Below are 18,299 nucleotides of genomic sequence, written 5' to 3'. Positions count from 1 at the left end.
ATCTTTTGTCTTTTCTGAAACACATTCTGAACTACAACTCTACCTCTCTCTTACCAGTGGATTACATTTGTCTGCATGGTTCCAGGATAAGAGCAACACAGCTACAATGGCTGTGATGTTCTCAAAGTACTCTGGCATGCACAGCTCTCATTTGGAGGACACTGAGACCACTGAGAACACTCAGTCACAACATTATTGTTGCACATTTGCATAGCTCATTTTATCAAGAAAGATAACAAAGGCATTTGACAAATACTGGACACATGCCACCACTGAAATGCTGCCAATCTTTCTTTTGAGGGTAGAGAGCAAGTATTAAATGGCAGCCAGCAAACTCAGTGGTGAAGGCAGTGTTTTGGCTACAACAGCAGCATTAACCATTTACTTGTGCAAGAACAAAAAAAGATTACTAAACTCAATCTTTCTGCAACATCCAGACAGAATTTTAAAAGCACAGCTTTTAGTGGAGTAATTGGCTGTAGAAAACCTGAACTTTGAGGCACTGTTGCAAGAATACGAACTTTTTTGGTCTCCACAAACCAAGAGTCTACAAAAATTTTGTGGTGCTTGCTTTGGTTCAGGAAAACGAAAAAATAAAATAAGTTTTGATTGTTCTTTAAGAAAATAAAGAGACTTCAAATGATCCACTCTGCTTCTGCCTGGTGAAAACTTTATTTTTTGTACAGACAGCCAACCACTTCCATTGACCCATTTCCTCCTCAAGGCTTCCTAGACACTATACAAAATTAAGATCTATCCATGTTTGGGGGTAACACTGGTTTGGTGTTGAATCACAGAAGTTAATTATCACCAGATTGCATTTTTAATATTTGTAACAGGATAATATTGAAAAACTTATTCTAGGTGTTCTGAACCTAGAGTCTTTATCAAAAAAGTAGTATCCTAAGAAGCCTACATGTGAGATAGCAAGTAACAACTTACTTAAAGTAACTAGATAAACATGCAACAAAAGCAGTAAAGTTGAAAAGCTTATCACAAAACCATAGAGAATGCAATGCTTCGAGGAATACAGAAAGAGGAATTTCAGAGAATGCAAACAAAGTCACTTTTTGCAGTTTTTATGGACAGACAGGACAGGTATGGGCTATTAGGTTGCTAAAAACAGAGATCATACTTTTGTGAATGAGAACGACCTCAAAAATTCGAGGAAAAAGATGAGCAGGACCTCAGTAAGTTTGAAAAGAGAGTGTTGACATGTATTTAAATAAAGGAGAGATTATGAAGATTAAAAAAACAAGAAAGAAATTAGAAGAAATATAAGTTCCAAGAAATAATTTCCAAGGCAACTGGTGCATCCCTCTAAATCTCTGCAGAGAAGATCTTTGTGATCTGTTCTCTTGAGTTACAATGGAAGATGTATACCAAACATACCAAAAGTATTCTACTCCCATTTATATAAGCTGTTAAAATGGGTGGAGCAATGTTCTTTATCTTCTCCCCGACTCAGCCCTGATAACTCCCTCTGGGGAAGCAGGAGCCACCCTGGGGGGACCATCTCTGCTAAAGGGCCATCAAGGTCTCTCAGCATGACTCACAGAATAACATCATTCCATTGTGAGATAACCTGGCCTGGGGGAGGAACCAAGCATTTCTGGATATAATCTGAGGCTTGGAATACCACAAAAGGACCACCACTGGATTCCAAGAGGGCAGGACTTCTCGATAACCACCACTGGACCTCCACAGAAGGACCAGACCTTTTCTACAGAATCACCATTTCAACAAGACAACATCCATCACTCCAGTGGTACTGCAGACACCATTTAATTGGACTGCTACCACCACCCTGACCAACAGGGTATCAGGTCGTATTCTGACTCTGTCAGTTCAAGACAGTGTTTCTGTACTACTGCCTTTATTGTAATTTTCCTGTTAAATTGTAGTTCTGATTTGGAATCTCTCACAGAACATTTGTGTGGAGTTAATTTCTCTGCTGATTTGCTTTCAAACAAGCACAGCTGTGAAATACATCATTCCCACCAGTAGTGCCTAGTAAGTGCTTTCACAGCAAGTTGATCTGACTGCCTTATTTAACTGAACGATTATGATTCTTCATTTTTGGCTTTACCATAGTACATAACGGTTTCTTCTTGGAATTATATGTACAGAAAGGAAGAAGCATGTGAATTCAGAAAAAACACAACAACTTTCACCACAGACATGGAATGCCACTCAGTTTCAATAGGTTTCTCTGTCCCCACCTCTTAAAACAACATTCCAAGTCATATAGCTTCAAAGTCATATAGTCCAGCTGGGGGACTTTTTTTCAATTGAAATGTACTCTTACTGGAAAGATTATATATAAATAGAGTGGGGGGAGTGAGAGAAAAATAAAGATAGGAATATATCTATACATGTGTATATGTACACATATATATTAACGTATACTTTGGTCACAATAACCCCATGTATCACTACAGGATGGGAACAGAGTGACTGGAAAGCTGTCTGGCAGAAAAGGACCTGGGAGTTCTGGTCAACAGCCATCTGAACATTAGCCAGCATGTGCCCAGGTGGCCAAGAAGGCAAATGACATCCTGGCCTGTACCAGCAATAGTGTGGTCAGCAGGACCAGGGCAGTGACTGTGTCCCTGTACTCAGCATTGGTGAGGCTGAGCCTCAAGTACTGTGTTCAGTTTTTAGCCATTCACTTCAAGAAAGACATAGAGATGCTAGCAAAAGTCATGAGAAGGGACAATGAAACTGATGAAGGGTCTACAGAATAAATAACATAATGAGTAGCTGATAGAGGTAGGTTTTTCAGCCTGGAAAAAAAAAGGGTCAGGGGAAACCTTACTGATCTCTACTACTACCTGAAAGTAGGCTATAGCAAGGGGGGAGTCAGCTACATCTCTCTGGCAACTAGTGACAGGACAAGAGGAAATGGCCTCAAGTTGTGCCAGGGGAGATTCCAGTTGGACATGAGGAAGAATTTCTTCACTGAAATGGTGGTTAAGCATTGGAATAGGCTGCCCAGGGAAGGAGTAGAATTACTATCTCTGGTGGTGTTCAAGAAATGACTGAATGTAGCACTTACTGCCACTGGTCTAGTTGACAAGGTGGTGATTGGTCAAAGGTTAGACGGAATGATTTTGGAGGTCTTTTTCTACCTTGATTTTATGATTAGGTACATATCTCTGTCTGTATGAGTGTGTGTGTGAGTGTGTGTGTGTGTGTGTGTGTGTGTGTATAACAGTCACACTGCTCCCCTACACTGAAATCCAAAGAGCAAAGAGGTTTTTGGATTTCAGTGATTTCCTCCAAGAGGAAATACCATAACGGTATTTCCCTATGCACCTTGGGGTAGAAACTGTGGTGGTTTTTTTTTAATCCGTTTTATTTCATTGCAGAGCTGCTACTCCAAAACCTGACCACCTGGAAAGGGAGTTGGTGTGATGACTGATCAGGAAACACTAGTTAGATACTGCCACCTGAGCTGTAAATGAAAGGGAGAGAAAATGTTTTGGGGCTTGTAACATAATACAGAGCAATCACTGGGAATGATTAGGTGCAGCGCTTAGAAGTATTTATTTTTTTCTTTCACTGGAATATGATGGGCTTTATGGTTTGGACCATTTAAAAAGACTTAATGTTTGAAGCCCTAAGTAAGAAAAAGGCTCTCCTTCCAAAAAGGAGAATACTTTTTTGATTTTAGTAAATAGATGAATTTAAAGTTAGCTTTAGCCTTGGTTAGCTTCAAATATCTTTTGAATGCTGGAACAATATGTGAGGCAATGGCAACTACTCTGTGTAGGGGAATACAAGTGTTCTTTCAAAGACACACAATCCCAAGTTATTTCTCCTAAAATTTAAAAAAATAGTCTTCAAATTCTCATTTTAAGACAAAAGGCAAAATGTACTGTGTACCACACACTGAAGAGCCTCTGGCTAGGCAAACCCCCCTCCCCCATATGTGGGTGTTAGTCTCCTTGTCCTTCTCTCCACAATCATCTCAAAAATCCATGAAGTAGAGATTCTTATTACATGAGACATCCAGAGATCAATTCTTTGACCCAGGAATCCAGAAAGCAATGGTAGAAACCTCATTTTAGACAAGTCAGAGATTGGATACCATAGGGACAGGCTCAGCTCAGAGACATGCTTAATGTCAAATAAATAAGTTTTGATAAATGTCCATTTCCTGTGTTAAACATACCACAGAGAAGCAAAATAATGTTGCTGCAGTGAATATAAATGAATATAAAATCTTTGTTTTGAAGATCACTTCCACAGCTGGCTCCATGGATCACTCAGCTGCCCAAACATTCCTATTGCCTAGTGCTCACTTACACATTCCCTCTTTGATAACATTTTGTTTTTTCAGTGCACTTAATCTAAAATGATATGGATGACATAATTCACTTCACAACTCAAGCCAGTTCGAATGTAGGAATTTCAATCCAAAACACTGTAAAGCACAGTAGTCTGTCATTAATAGAATATTTATTGTGTTATATCACACTTCAGTGTTGCCTGTGCATGGTGTATACCTGGTCTAGATGTGCATAAATACATTATACCCGAAGGAGACTTTGTCCTGACACATTACTTCAATCCTGACACCCGAGGGAAGCGGGGTTGGGACAGCCCTTGCCAAAATAAACCAGCCATCACTGCCTTTCCCTCCTGAATTATTGCCAGCGCTTGTGAAACCACAGTCCTATCTAGCATGTAGGTAGCTGGCCTGAAGGAAAGCAACCTCCTGCCCTGCTCCACTTTCCACAAGTATCAGCAGGCCACCAAAGGGGTATGGGCCAATCTCCACATAAAAAAGCAAAATATATTGCTGTGAGCAACAGTGTGAGAGCTCCTCCCACTCCTTCCTGCAAATAGACAACCACAGGTGAGGCACGAGTGGGGAGAGAGAGCTATGCTGCAGAGAATCTGGCAAGTACGAGACCATGACCCCGCAGATGCCTGCACAAAGTTGTCCAGTAGATGAACAAGACAGAAAAAGCCACAAGTTGGGCTGTCCAACAAAAAGGCAAAAATGGCAATCCTTGCCAGTCTGCCTTATGCATGGCATCTTGTGGAAGTCAGGGAAAAGCTGCTCACCCTCTCTGAATCTGTATGCACTTAAACCAGAGAAAGCCCAACATCTACATGAAATATGAAAATAAATATAGAAATAAAGCCACTCAAAAAGTGATCAAGCTCATGCTAAAATGCTTTTTATATGTGTATAAACATAGCTATGATCTCGCACATAAATAAATAAGCTTTTATTTGAAGTGAAACAACCAAACATTTAACATCACTTCCATTGACAAGAACCCCCCTAAACTGTGCAATTTTAGATCTACAAATAATGAAATAATTACCATCCTCATCTTAGTATGATGCACAGTAAACTTATTCTGTTTAAAAACAGAATTTTGCGCTGGAATGTCCCTGAGATCTCACTCCTGCTAAAGCTATTAATTCTAGCAGTGTGTAATGTGAAATATTTACATGTATTCTAGTATTCTTCTGTAGCTTTAAGGAACTGTCTACTCCATTTGCAAAACATCAGCATGTTTGAGGGTTTGTCCTCTTTAGAGGTGTAGTTGTTCACACACCAAGAGCGTACTTTCAACCCAGGGCTGAGACATGGGCGCTACCAACACACTCCGTACTGCTTCCAGAGTTCAGTTCTGTTACAATGAGTTTGCTCCAGCTCCTGCTCTTTTTTGTGTAAACAGCTGCCTTCCAGCACCACAGTTTAGCTCTAATTAATTTCTTAATAAAAGTATAATTTATTTTATAATCTAGTCCTGAAACTTGGCTAAATTCTCATTCTTACTGGCAGTTCTAAGATATCCAAATTGCTATCCAATTAAAATCTGTTCTTTCATTCCACATTTAAAAACTAAATTCTAATATAAAGTAGGGATTATTTTTTTTTTTTTTACTTCTTCACACACAAAATTTAGGAATGACTGTAGGATCTACTTGGTCAATTTTGTCTAAAAAATATTTACAATCAGACAACTAAGAATCTTCTGTAGGACTGCAACTTTTCTGTGGGAAATAGTAAATATAAGAAGATTTCAGAAAGCTGGAAATGTAGACCTTAGAAACAGAAAGAGCAGAGAAAATTAGAACTAGCTGCAGCTGCAAAGTCTGAAAGTAGAAAAAGTTACAACGGTATAGTACAATTGGTATTACATTGTAAAATTCAGATGATTTGCAAAATGCTTTGTTAAATTTTTCAGGTATTTTTTCTATTCATTATCCAGCCCAGAAGTTGTTGCAAGCAAAATTGAGTTTTAGAGAAAAACCCATGCTAAGTGATGCACCTCTAAGTACTATACCTCTCTTCACTGAGGAGTCAAAGAAGTTACATAAATCAGTGATAGTACAGTTAAATCAAACAACTAAAACATGAGAATCAGACATTCAAACAGTATAAAGGTCTCTTCAGATTGTTGAACTAGCTGCAGAAGTTAAGGCTTTTCAGCTCTTCCTACAACCTTTTAGTTCAATTAAAAATTCTGCTGATCTTACTAATGTAGTTAAAAGAATAGAAGGACCAGTTTTAAAGGATGTTAGTAATGATACCCTATATCACTGTCTTTCATGTCTTTATAGAATTTTACAATTTTACGGAATCCACCAATATTTTGTTTCTCACATTAGAGCTCATTCCTTGCTTCCAAGATTTATAGTAGGAAGAAATGTAAGAGCAGATAAACTGACAATGGTTGTTTCAAACACCTCACCAAATATTTTTAAACAAGCAAAACTAAGTCATGCCTTTTTTCCCCAAAATGTACAAGTTGTGCAGATGTTTCAAATTTCAAAAGTCAAGCTAAAGCTATCATTAGTACTTACCCTGATTGTCAGCTTGTGCCACCCCCTGTTTCTACAGGAGCTGTCAACCGACGAGGTTTACAAAGCCTACAATTATGGCAACCAGGCATCACTAAGTACCTTTCCTTTAAGAAGCTTAGTTAGTGATGCCCACACAGGAGAAACAAGTAATCTTGCCTGTCAACATTTTTTACAATCATTTGCTTCACAAAGTGTGCCCCAAGAAGTAAAAACAGACTATTACCCTGCATATATATCCCAAAAAGTGGTCACATTTTTAGTAGATTAAGGTGTTCATCACACCTTTAGTATTCCTCACTCTTCCACAGGTCAAACAATTATCGAAAAGACGTACCACACAATAAATAAAATGCATTCTAGATCAACAGAAGGAGGCAGTAGATGCAACACCACAGATGAGATTAAGCAAAGTTTTATATGTTTTTAACTTTTTGAACAGCTCTTTTGCAGAACCTCATCCACAAATTTTTAGGCATTTTTCAAATCACACAGGTGAAACTGAAAGAAAATCCCCTTGTTTTAATTAGGAGCCCTGAGACAGGACAAGTTGAATTCCAACTAATAACTTGGGGTAATAGGTAGCCTTGTGTCTCTACAGGTGCAGGACCTAAGTGGGTTCTGGCAAAGAACATCAAACTGTATCGCACATGAGAAAGCGCTGATGAGTCCAAGAGCAGAGAAACAAGTATGCAGATGTGAGCCAAAAAGAGACCCTATGGTCCACGCTTGTGGAACCTGCAAACCTTGATTTTATGTCAATGATAAGTGTGTGAATTGTTGGTTTCATAGAGCTCTTTTGGCAAAAGTGTGGTTTCCATTGTGTTATGTTATTGAAGAAGAGAAAGTGAATCCCCTCATTGGATTTTTAAAGGTGAAATTACCTCATTTTTAACACAGTTGATTAGTCCCCAGGTAACTTTGGGAAGGAACGAATGCAGAATTTGTGAGTTGAAATATATGGGGAAATCTTTTGCCAAAAAAAAGCTCACAAAAGATATGGAGTGAAAGTGAGTGTTACGCGGGTGCTGGCTAGCTTTGCTTGCTTCTTGCAGTGCAGATTTGCCTGTGGAACAGCCAAAAACAAATGTTTCGGTGACCTTAGCCAAGGCAGGCTCAGACGCCATGTCTGTCCAATTCAAACCCAGAAAAGCCTTTTTCAACTTGTCTAGTCTGTGTGCCGGTAAAAGATTGGCTGATACCAATATATTATGATCTCTTGACCAAAAAGCAACTTAATAATAAATCAGATGAGGTTGCCAACAGGAGTAATCCTGTGGCTGATTGGGACATTTGGACCAAAGAACTTCCCAAAGCACTTTCTGAGCCTCAAGAATTGGAGATTCTTAGTTTCTTAACAATAGATTTATGTCTTACGTTTTCAGGTAGCAATTAGTGAGAGAATGATCCTCCAAAATACAATGTCACTCCCAATTACCCTGCTTACGGAAACTTGAATTTTTAGTGTAATTACTCAGATAGTTCGGGTTACTTTCTGGGGTTGATCAATATCCACAACAATTACCAAAAGGATATTGGTTCATTTGTGGAGATAGAGCTTGGCAAGGCATTCCATCTCGCCTTGAAGGTATTCCAAGCAGTATTGAACAACTTACTGTACTAGCACCTAGTGCTAATAGAGTCATTAAGAAAAAACATAGAGGAAAGAAAATTGCCCATCAACATGAAGAAAATTGTAACAGTGCTTTTAGGCCCTGGAAAGCTGTGAAAAGAGTTTCAGCGGGTTTTCATATACCCCAACTTGCTTCTGCCGTGACACTGAAATAGTTAGATTGAGTCGGATGTTGGCTGAGCAAACAAACCAATGCCACGCCCATTGCAATCATGATATGCTGCCAGATGTCATCAGTGTTAGACATGCTACCCTTCCAAATAGAACAACAACTGATTTTCTTTTACTGGCACATAGACATGGTTGTGAAGATTTTGAAGGATTGTGTTCTATAAATTTGTGTGACCATTCTAAATCTATCCACAAAAGTATTCAAAAGCTGAAAGTTTGACTAGCCTCAATCAAAGAAGATGGTAGATCATGGTGAGACAATTTGTTCAAAGGATGGAGCTTTGCACCTTGGTTAAGCGAACTTTGTAAAATAGGTTTGTATGTGTTGGCTGTTTAAGTGATGAAACTAGTGGTAGTACCTTGTATACTTTGGTGTGTACGACAAGTGATAGACAAAACTATCAAAGAAGTTTTTATCATAGAAGAGAGAGATGTAAGAAATAGGATCACAATAAGTTCCCAAATCATACAGAGATGTGGATGTAAGTATAGACATAGATGAAATGCTTTGAATTAAGACCTTAGAATGGATGAGACTTATTACAACAGTAAATAGTAACCACTACCAGATTTGACTTATAAATTTTGAACAGACCAAATATTTTACAACATTAAAATGACTGTAGTATAAAATAGCAACATCTCAAGCAAGAGAGGTGACTCAAACAAGCAAAAAGACATATATAGTGCAGTAGAGATATGTAGTAGAGCTAGTAATGCAAGGTAGTCAATAAGCAACAAAGTTAAGAAGGTTTCTTTTTGGTTGTACTGAAGGGGGGAAATGTGGGAAATAGTAAACATAAGAAGATTTTCAGAAAGCTAGAAATGTAGGCCTTAGAAACAGAAAGACCAAGGAAAATTAGAACTAGCTTCAGCTGCAAAGCCTGGAAGTAGAAAAAGTTACAATGGTATAGCAAGCAAGGACATTAAACAATAGCTTGAGTTTTAGGCTTGGCTAAGATGCACGTTAAGACTGCAGGAAAATATGCCAGCAAGATAGTAGACAGTTTTAAGCTTAATAATGGTCTATGGTGTATTGCTAATAGAAAGGAGACAAGCAAGCATTGTATAAAGCAGGTGTATACGTACTTTTAGTAATTGGCTAAAACAATTGTCTGTAAGCTTTAGCAATACACTCTTGGCTACAAAGTTTTTCAAATGTCCTGTAACAGAGAAATCTTTGGCTGTATGCTGGCTGTATGTGAGCTTTTGCCATCTTCCTATTGTCTCAACCATGTAATGAGGCTGATGCTGCAGTAAAAGTTCAAGGAATGTACTCCAGCAGTCCTGTCCTGTTTGCGTCCCCAACACACTTTCCCATGTCAGTTTTATATCAAATTTATTATTACCATAATTTTAATAAATACAGTAACTACTGAGTGTGAAATATTGCTTATATATATTTATGTATCAAACTAAAATAAATGAAAATACTGGCTGATACTACCAGTTCAGAGTTTTAATCACTTTCCCTAAAATAAAACGTTAAATTATTGTATCCTTTAGTAAACATGCAAATCTGTGGATGAAGTACTGGAGCTCATCTGGCAAAGCCCAACTGTCATCTCTGACTCTGAGCAGGGACCTCAAATTCCTTTGCCTCAGCACATATGCATGCAAAACCAGCTGTGTAACCCCAGTTACAGCTATTTGCTGCTGTTACTTGGCATTTCTCTCAAAGCTTTCATGCAACAAAATGGCAGTTTCTTCACATGTACTGAATGATCCCTATAAAATTTAAAAGAGCTTGAAGCATCAAGATTAACCCAGGAAGCAAAGAACTGTATTAACTGTAGTGGAGACCAAGAACTGAACTTGAACAAATTTTACCTGAAGACCCAGAGGGTGGTATTTCTCTTATCTTGCACATTTTCAAACAGTTTATTTCATGTCTTTTTATGACAGGAAATGAAAATATGAATTCAGTCATATAGGTATCAGCGGCAATATATCCTTTATCAAAACTGTGTGTCATTGAGACATAAACCCTGGGCCTCTTCCAATCTTACATTTTTCCATTCTCATGGTTATTCTTCTATCTTAATTGCATGGACTTTTTTTCCTTTTACTATTTCTCTATTACACAGAAAACAGAAGTATTTCCTAAATGCCAGAAAAACAGAAGTTATGAGACATTCTAGACTGTGGTCAGACATTGTTTTCCAAATAACCATGGCTAGTAAGTACTTAGAAATCTTCAAAACTGATTATAAAAGTACTTTAAATCTATAACCCATATAAAATTTATATATTATATTATATTATATTATATTATATTATATTATATTATATTATATTATATTATATTATATTATATTATATTATATTATATTAATTATATCATATTATCTGTAACCCAACTATACACACATCTGTATAATTTAAAATAAGAATTGCATGGCCAGTTTTAGGTTTCTAAATCCATTTTATAGCTTCACAACCAGCAGCAATATGTCCAGCACATTGGGGCTGTGGCCTTCTGTCCCAGCACAGCTGGCTAGATGAGTCTGCAGCACACATGCTACTAAGCAGTGCAAGTCAGGGTCCTGGATTTCTGCCATGGGAATCAAAATAATGCTGGACTTGTTCCCATGTGTGCATTTGAGATTTACTCCTCCCAAAGACAGTCCATAACCTTGACTGTGGTCTTTTAAATTTATGGATTGGTAACAGGGAACTGAAAAATGAAAACACTTGAAGTTCCTTACCCTTCATATTTACCACACCCGATGGCTGCTGTCAAGTGTTAGCATTAGTTTTATACTGTAACAGTGCTTGGGTAAAAGAACTGCACTTTATCAAAGATGGTGTGAAGGCTGTCTTTTAACAGGCCCAGATGCTTCTTGCTCTGGTAAGGCATTTTACTGATCTGGAACTCTTTGTCTGAGGGAACTGAAAAATGTATTGCTGTATACTCCTGTCCCAAGGGCATCTATCTCTTGGAAAGTACCAGCTAGTTTTTCCAAGACATGTACTCTTTGCGGGTCAGGCAAAGTTGACCTGATTTTCAGGAAACTCTGTTCAAAGCAGTGAACCTCAGTCATCATAAAAACATAAAAATGCAAAGTATCTAAGTGTAATATAACAGCAGATTTCTGTGAGAGACCTTCCATTGTCCTGAAATGGTTATTGGAGGTTTCAACATTTAATAACCAGGCTCTAAAAAACCCCACTTTTTCACTTCTTCTTTATGTCATTAGTCCTTGCATGTCCCTCACAAAAGCTTGTTTATTAAATTGGTCTTGCTGACTAAGGACTTCTGTGATGGAGTAGAAAATTCTTCCGCTCCTAAAGAAAATTGATGTTAAATACAAGAATAAATTTAAGCTTTCTTCCCTGGGATTAGCTTTGGTTTTATGCTGCATCTGTTAACTTACCTTCCATAAGAGTACAGCCAGTAACAGGAAGATGAGAATTCCCACCAACAAACTGATGGCAATGATCCATCCGACAACATACCCACGAGGCTCCAGATTGTGCAAGGCCTCAAAGACCACCTACATAGCAATTAGAAAAAAAGCTTTTTAGAATTGGAAGTTATATTGTTTTCTCTTGTATTTATCTTATTAAACACATTGTATGGTGGCCTCACTGATCATATTTCATCTGTCAAACAAATAGGGAATGCAGCCTTAATTTAGTGCTTTCCATCAATTTTTCCCAAAGTATTTAAAGCTTTCAAGTGGATTTAGAGTAGTCATGTGTTGGATCCAAGAATATCAGACTCCTCTCCAACATCACAGAATCACAGAATCACAGAAATTCAAGGCTGGAAGAGACCTGTAAGATCATCAAGTCCAACCCATGTTCTAACAATTCAACTAGATCATGGCAGCAAGTGCCACATCCAGTCTTTTTTTGAACTCTTTGAGGGATGATGACTCCACCACCTCACTGGGTAGATGATTCCAGTATCTGACCACTCTTTCTGTAAAATACTTCCTTCTTAATTCTAACTTGCATCTCCCTTGACGCAGCTTGAGACTGTGTCCTCTTGTTCTATCTGTTGTCGCCCGGAGTAAGAGACCGACCCCCAGCTCACCACAGCCACCCTTCAGGAAGTTGTAGAGAGTGATAAGGTCACCCCTTAGTCTCCTTTTCTCCAGGCTAAACAACCCCAGCTCCCTCACACGCTGCCAAGCCCCAACACTGAGCTTGTTCAGGTGCTGGGCCATCAAATGTGCACATAGTTTTGCATGAAAAAATCCATTTCTTGCATTGGCAGGGATTGGCATGACACCTTGCATGGCTTGTCTTACTCATCATGTTCTGGCCCTGCCAAACCCCCAGATGCTTCACATGAAATATTCGTTATGACCTTCTGTGGGTTAGGTTTCCTCAACTGAATTTCTTCCACTTGTTATCAGGGAGATGCTGAGGGTGGCTTTCTAGGTAAACAGACAGTGATTAAGAAACAAAAGGAGTAGCAAGCACCCCAATATGCTGTTGAAATGGTTTTGGGGAGGGCAACAGGGATTTGGAGTTTTTAGCTGGATGAGAGTAGTCATTTCCCGGCTTGGAGCAGAGACAGTCATGTGGGGTTTTTTTTCACCTAGGACCTCTCCTGCATAGTGGCTTCAACATTGCCATGGAGCTCTGCCTGCCACCTGCTTGTAAGCCCGTTGCTTGCAAGAGAGAAGGAGTTCTGGCTGCCCCATTGACTGGGACTTCACCAGCTACCAGCACCAAGAGAGACAAGCGTAGCCCCTGTGGGTGCCTGGGGGAGTCATTCCTTTCCACCCCCTCCACAAAGCCACTGTGTGGTGAGATGCTTGAAGCCAGAGCTGCCCCCGCTAGACCTCTTCTCTGTATGGTAGTGCAACATCATGATAAATCCCTGCCTTCCTTCCCAGCATGTACCAACTCCAATTAGCAATGCCAAAGACTGATCACCACTCGCATGTGTGACTGGCGGAGTAATTTTCCTTTTCCTTTCCCTCTCTCTCACCTGAGCTGCTAGTATCACCACCAGGGAGGTCCCCTTCTTGCATCAGAGTGCCCCTGAAGCCGTGATGGAGATACTGAAACTTCTCTGCCTCACCCGAGTCACCATCACCCCCTGTTCTGGTTGTAACTATACCAAACAGGAAACAGCTTAACGGGCAGGAAAAGTCTGTTATTGCATTTTTTAAAAATCATTGTTGTTATAAATGATCAAATTGTGAGCCAAAATTATCAAAAATTTAGCAAAGATTTATTAATTTGTCTGTGAGATCAAAGTTCGGTCTTCAAAACCACCACAGCCAAAGAGAGAGCGTCAAGCCCAGGATCGGTGCTGGGTGAACCTGGATCTGACCTCCCAAGCGTCAGAGCCTCCCCCATTCACGCTCGTGGCTTCGCGCAGTGAGGTTTTATACAGTTTATTCTGCCCGAGGCAAAGATGACTAAATTTCCTTTGTGTCTCTTCACATGCATTGCTGTTGCTTTCCATGTGCAGAGATGGACAAAAGCTGAGTTCACGTATGCCATCAACATCAATCAGCTTCGGAGGAGCCATGTAGTCAGATGTATCAGGTTGGCATTGCTGACTATCTTGATAGATGCAATCTGCAGGGCGATAATTGCTTTCGGGTGGCTCCCGACAACTCGGGAAACCAGCGATCATCATCCTGGAAGCTTCAATTCCTACGTTAAGGCATTATCTTAACTTGTGTCCAGGAACTAGTTGAATCTGAATAAGACAGCTGCTCCCGGCCAGGGTGGTCAAAAGACATGGTTTGGATTTCACAATATTTTATACCAAACATTAATAGCATGAATTATCCCTACCATATATTACATTGTTGTTGTTTGTTCTGTCTTGTTACATATACATATTTGAGTAATGAACTGTTCTTCCTTTTCCCATATTCTTGCCTCAAAGCTCCAAAATTTTTGAAGTCACGGGCGGGGCAATTTTTGCATTCCAGGAAGTTCTCCACCTTCCTTGGCAGATACTTGTATTTTTATCCAAGACTGCTTGTTAACTACTTTTTACCCCCCAAAAAACTGGACAACTCATACTTCACTACTAAATACAAATCATCCTTGTTATGCTTTACAAGACACATTGTGTGAGAGGCAAGGACACATACAGTTATGGGTTTTTCTGGAAATGCTGAGAGCTGTTCTCTTCTCTCTTTTTCTATTGCATATATGGCAGGGAAATACAGACAACAAAGAGCCTTCACCATCTGTCTCAAGAAGACAATGGGAGCAAATTACATTATTCATATATATTATCTGAATTTTCAACTTATTTCAATCAAAACTACTTCCTCAGTAGAAAACTCAAGAACAGCTCTCCTCAGTGAAGGAAATTTCTATGTAAAATTTTGCAATATCCAGCAAATGCAGAGAGGCAGCAGGGGGGCTTTTTAAGATAATTCATTTGCTTTGTCTGGCTTTGTTTTGCAAGACAAAGTAGCTGGTTTTCCTTCCCCATTCACAAACCACTTTCGCCATCTTTGCTTAAAAATGCCAAAACCATTTTGTAGATGTTATAAATGGGTAATGTGATGGTAGGGTCTCACAATTAAGAGATGAATATTACATGTATGTTAAGAGAAATTTTACAGATGCATAGTTATGTTATTTTTGTGTGTTCTCCCCATGCACTTGAAGATACCATTGGTTGCCTTGGTCACAAAGGCTCACTGCAGGCTCCTGGACAGCTTGTTGTCCACCAGGACCCACAGGTCCTTCTCTGCAGAGATGCTTTCCCACAGTTTAGCTCCCAGCCTGCACTGGTGCAGGAGGTTATGTTTCTCCAGGTGTAGGACTCTGCAATTGCCTTGGTTGAATTTCAGACCTTTCTTTTCTGCCCATCTCTCCAGACTCTTGAGGTCTTTTGAAAAGGCTTCACAGCCCTCTGAGGTATCAGCCATTACTCCCAACTTTGTGCTGTCAGTGAACTTGCTGCTCCTTCCCCCAAGTCACTGATGAACAAGTTAAACAATATTGGGCCTGTCACCAAATAGCATATGTGAGCTTGCTACCAAGCCCCAGGATTGAATGACAGGGGCTTCTCCCAATCAGGTCTCTTACGAAACTGCAAGCATTTCACTGGCCAGATCCCAAGGGAGTGTGGAGTTCCGATCAATGAGAACATACAGACCAGGTCTTTCAAAATGCCCTTTATAAGGAAGGGCTTGGAAAAATAAACTTCATCTGAGCCACACCAACATCAGGGCTGAGTGTCTCTGTCTCCTTGCCCCTCACCTCCCACACGTGACTTAACACGCGGTGAACCCCAAAGTGATAGGAACTCAACAACACAGAGCGAAGGAGACACACAGTGTTAGAGCTGGATTTTGGTCTACAAACCAAAACCAGATTAACAAATAGCCTAGAAAAGGAAAGTGGGGTGGGACCTGGATTACAGGGTGTCAAAGCCTAGATCGGTGTTTGAAACCAGAGAAATAGAGCACGAAGCTGGAAACATGGCATAAAAGCCTAAATAGTGTAAAAACCACATTTCTGGTGTAAAACCAGAATGGTTAGACAGTGGAAAAAAACCCCCTCAGCAGACAGCAGAAAGTGCTAGGAGGGTTTAAAAACCTGTTTCGTGGACTAAAATCTAAAATAATTTGTGCTTGTGTAAAATATACATGAAATAAGTTGTGCTTGTGCTAAAAATCCTTAAAGATTTAAAACCACAAGCCACAGCCGGGGAAAAGATTGGTTCACAGATTGCAAAACCACAGATGGCAGCAGAGAGAAAGATCTAATTAGCAAACAAAAAGACGTGGCTCTGTGTGGAGATGGGCCCTTTCCTGGGACAGTCCAGAGACACCCAAGTGATGAATACTCGATAAGTGTCTACAATCAAGATAGTCAGTCGTCAAGGGCGTGCATTCCAATACCAAGTTCCCATAACTGGGAGATCAGCATTCATCATTCATCGCTTCCCATAAATGGTTTTGTCTTGTCCAGCACAGGGAAAAGGAGACTACATGAATATGTGAAGCAATGAGAAGAATAGAGGAAACTCTGCCCCAGGCAGAAAAAACTATAAAACTAACCCAACAGAGACAACATTCATGAACTAAGGGGATCCGAAGCGGTAGAGTTTGGATCAGTGTTCACCCAGCACCGATTCTGGGCTCGATGCTGTCCCTTTGATTGTGGCTATTTGGGATCAAATATTGGTCGCAAAATAAAAACCTATTTTTTGATTATTAATTCAGCTTTATCATTTATTACCTATAACAAAGACCATGGGAGCTTGGATGTTGGGACCAGAAATCTCCATGATGAAGGTACTGATCTCCTTCTTTCAAAAAAGAGGGATTGTTTCCCCAGGGAGTGGGAGAATGCTGGCAGATGCTGGTGTTGTCCAGGGAGTCGGCAGGACGGATTGCAAAATCCAGCCATGTGGAGAGATGGTGACTGTCATAATCTCAGCAGGCTACACAGTCCCAGCAGCTCTGAAACACCTGTTGCCCACTGTTGTAATCACTATCCAGCCACTTCAGGACCTTGTATCATGGGACCCAGCAAGCACACCACGCTGCCCTGCTCCAGGGGACCAGACTGCGGGGCATCCGCTCCAACCCCTCCCGGGACCAGGAGAAACTCCACAGCCATTACTCTGTGCCATGTGGTCAATGGGATCAGCCCCACACGCTCCTCAGCGGCCCAGCAGCACTGCCCATCCAGCCAACACCACAGGGTGGGGCGGCGTGGGGCCCGGCCTCCAAGGGACACAGCCAAGCCTCTGTGGAGCCTGGCCGCACCTCCAGGGGCAGCGGCCCCACCACCGAGCCTGCTTCCAAAGAGAGCTGCAGAACTCAGAGCCTGGGAAAAACCCTTGCAAAGGTCCTGCTTGCAAAAAGGCAGTGCAGAGAGACAGGAAGGGCTGGGGTACTGCAGGGACAGAGAGGGTCGAGTCTGCCTGAAGACATGGAGTCGGACTCACGGGTTAAATGCCTCACAGCAGCTGAAATCAAGACCCACTGTCATCCAGCCAAGCGAGAAGCCAGCAGCTGCTTGCAAATGGATGATAAAGAGACAGACACTAAGTTTCCTTCCCTACAAAGCATTGCAACCACGTTGCCCCTTAATAAATCAAGGTTTTAATTTCCCAGAAATTCTAATAACATTTCTGAAAACATTTGCAAAGTTCATAATACAGTATTTGTTGATTTTGTTTGCAATTGCTAAAGCTAAAGTTAATAAGCCCATGATCAGTAAAGTGTTATCTTTCTGTCTCAGACAATTACTGCTGTGCATCAGGAAAGCGTTACATGTGTATTGTTATGTATTTTTTTAATACTCCTACTAATTATTGTCACAATATTTCAGGAAGGATGGGTAAGATCCACAGTATGTCCACTAAAATATTTATATTAAAAAGTTTTTGTTTTGTTTTGTACTGGACATTAATACAAACTTGTTTCTAAAATGTAGAATGCAGGAAATCTCTCCTAACCAAGTCATTGGCCTAATCAACTATGAACTTGGCTAGTAAAGATTCTGTGCAAAAAAGCTAAACCTTTTTCTTTTCAGACAGGCATAGAGGCTTCGTTTGGGAGTAGCCCTCCAAGTTTGCTTTTGGTGAAAAAGAGACCTTGCAGCAACCCCCTACCTTATTAATGCTGTTAAAAATTGCATGCTTTATTTCTATTTCTACTTATTATAGAAAGAAAAAAGGGAAGAAAGATTGGGGTGAAGATACACCCCC

At 40.2% G+C, this 18,299-nt stretch overlaps 1 protein-coding gene across 2 annotated transcripts in view; it reads right to left on the bottom strand.

Annotated features, from left to right (window-relative positions):
• ITGA9 (integrin subunit alpha 9) overlaps nt 1–18,299 on the bottom strand; it is a 215,709-nt gene that overhangs the window by 10,683 nt on the left and 186,727 nt on the right. For both annotated transcript variants that reach the window (XM_058034571.1, XM_058034562.1), the window contains exon 27: nt 12,013–12,132. In XM_058034571.1, coding sequence (XP_057890554.1) covers nt 12,013–12,132 — 120 coding nt within the window. The remainder of the gene's footprint in view (nt 1–12,012; nt 12,133–18,299) is intronic.

Source organism: Melospiza georgiana, chromosome 1 (assembly GCF_028018845.1).
Source record: "Melospiza georgiana isolate bMelGeo1 chromosome 1, bMelGeo1.pri, whole genome shotgun sequence".
Classification (NCBI taxonomy): Eukaryota; Metazoa; Chordata; class Aves; order Passeriformes; family Passerellidae; genus Melospiza; species Melospiza georgiana.
Note: the sequence above shows the minus strand (reverse complement) of the source record. Positions and strands in the feature narration are given on the sequence as shown.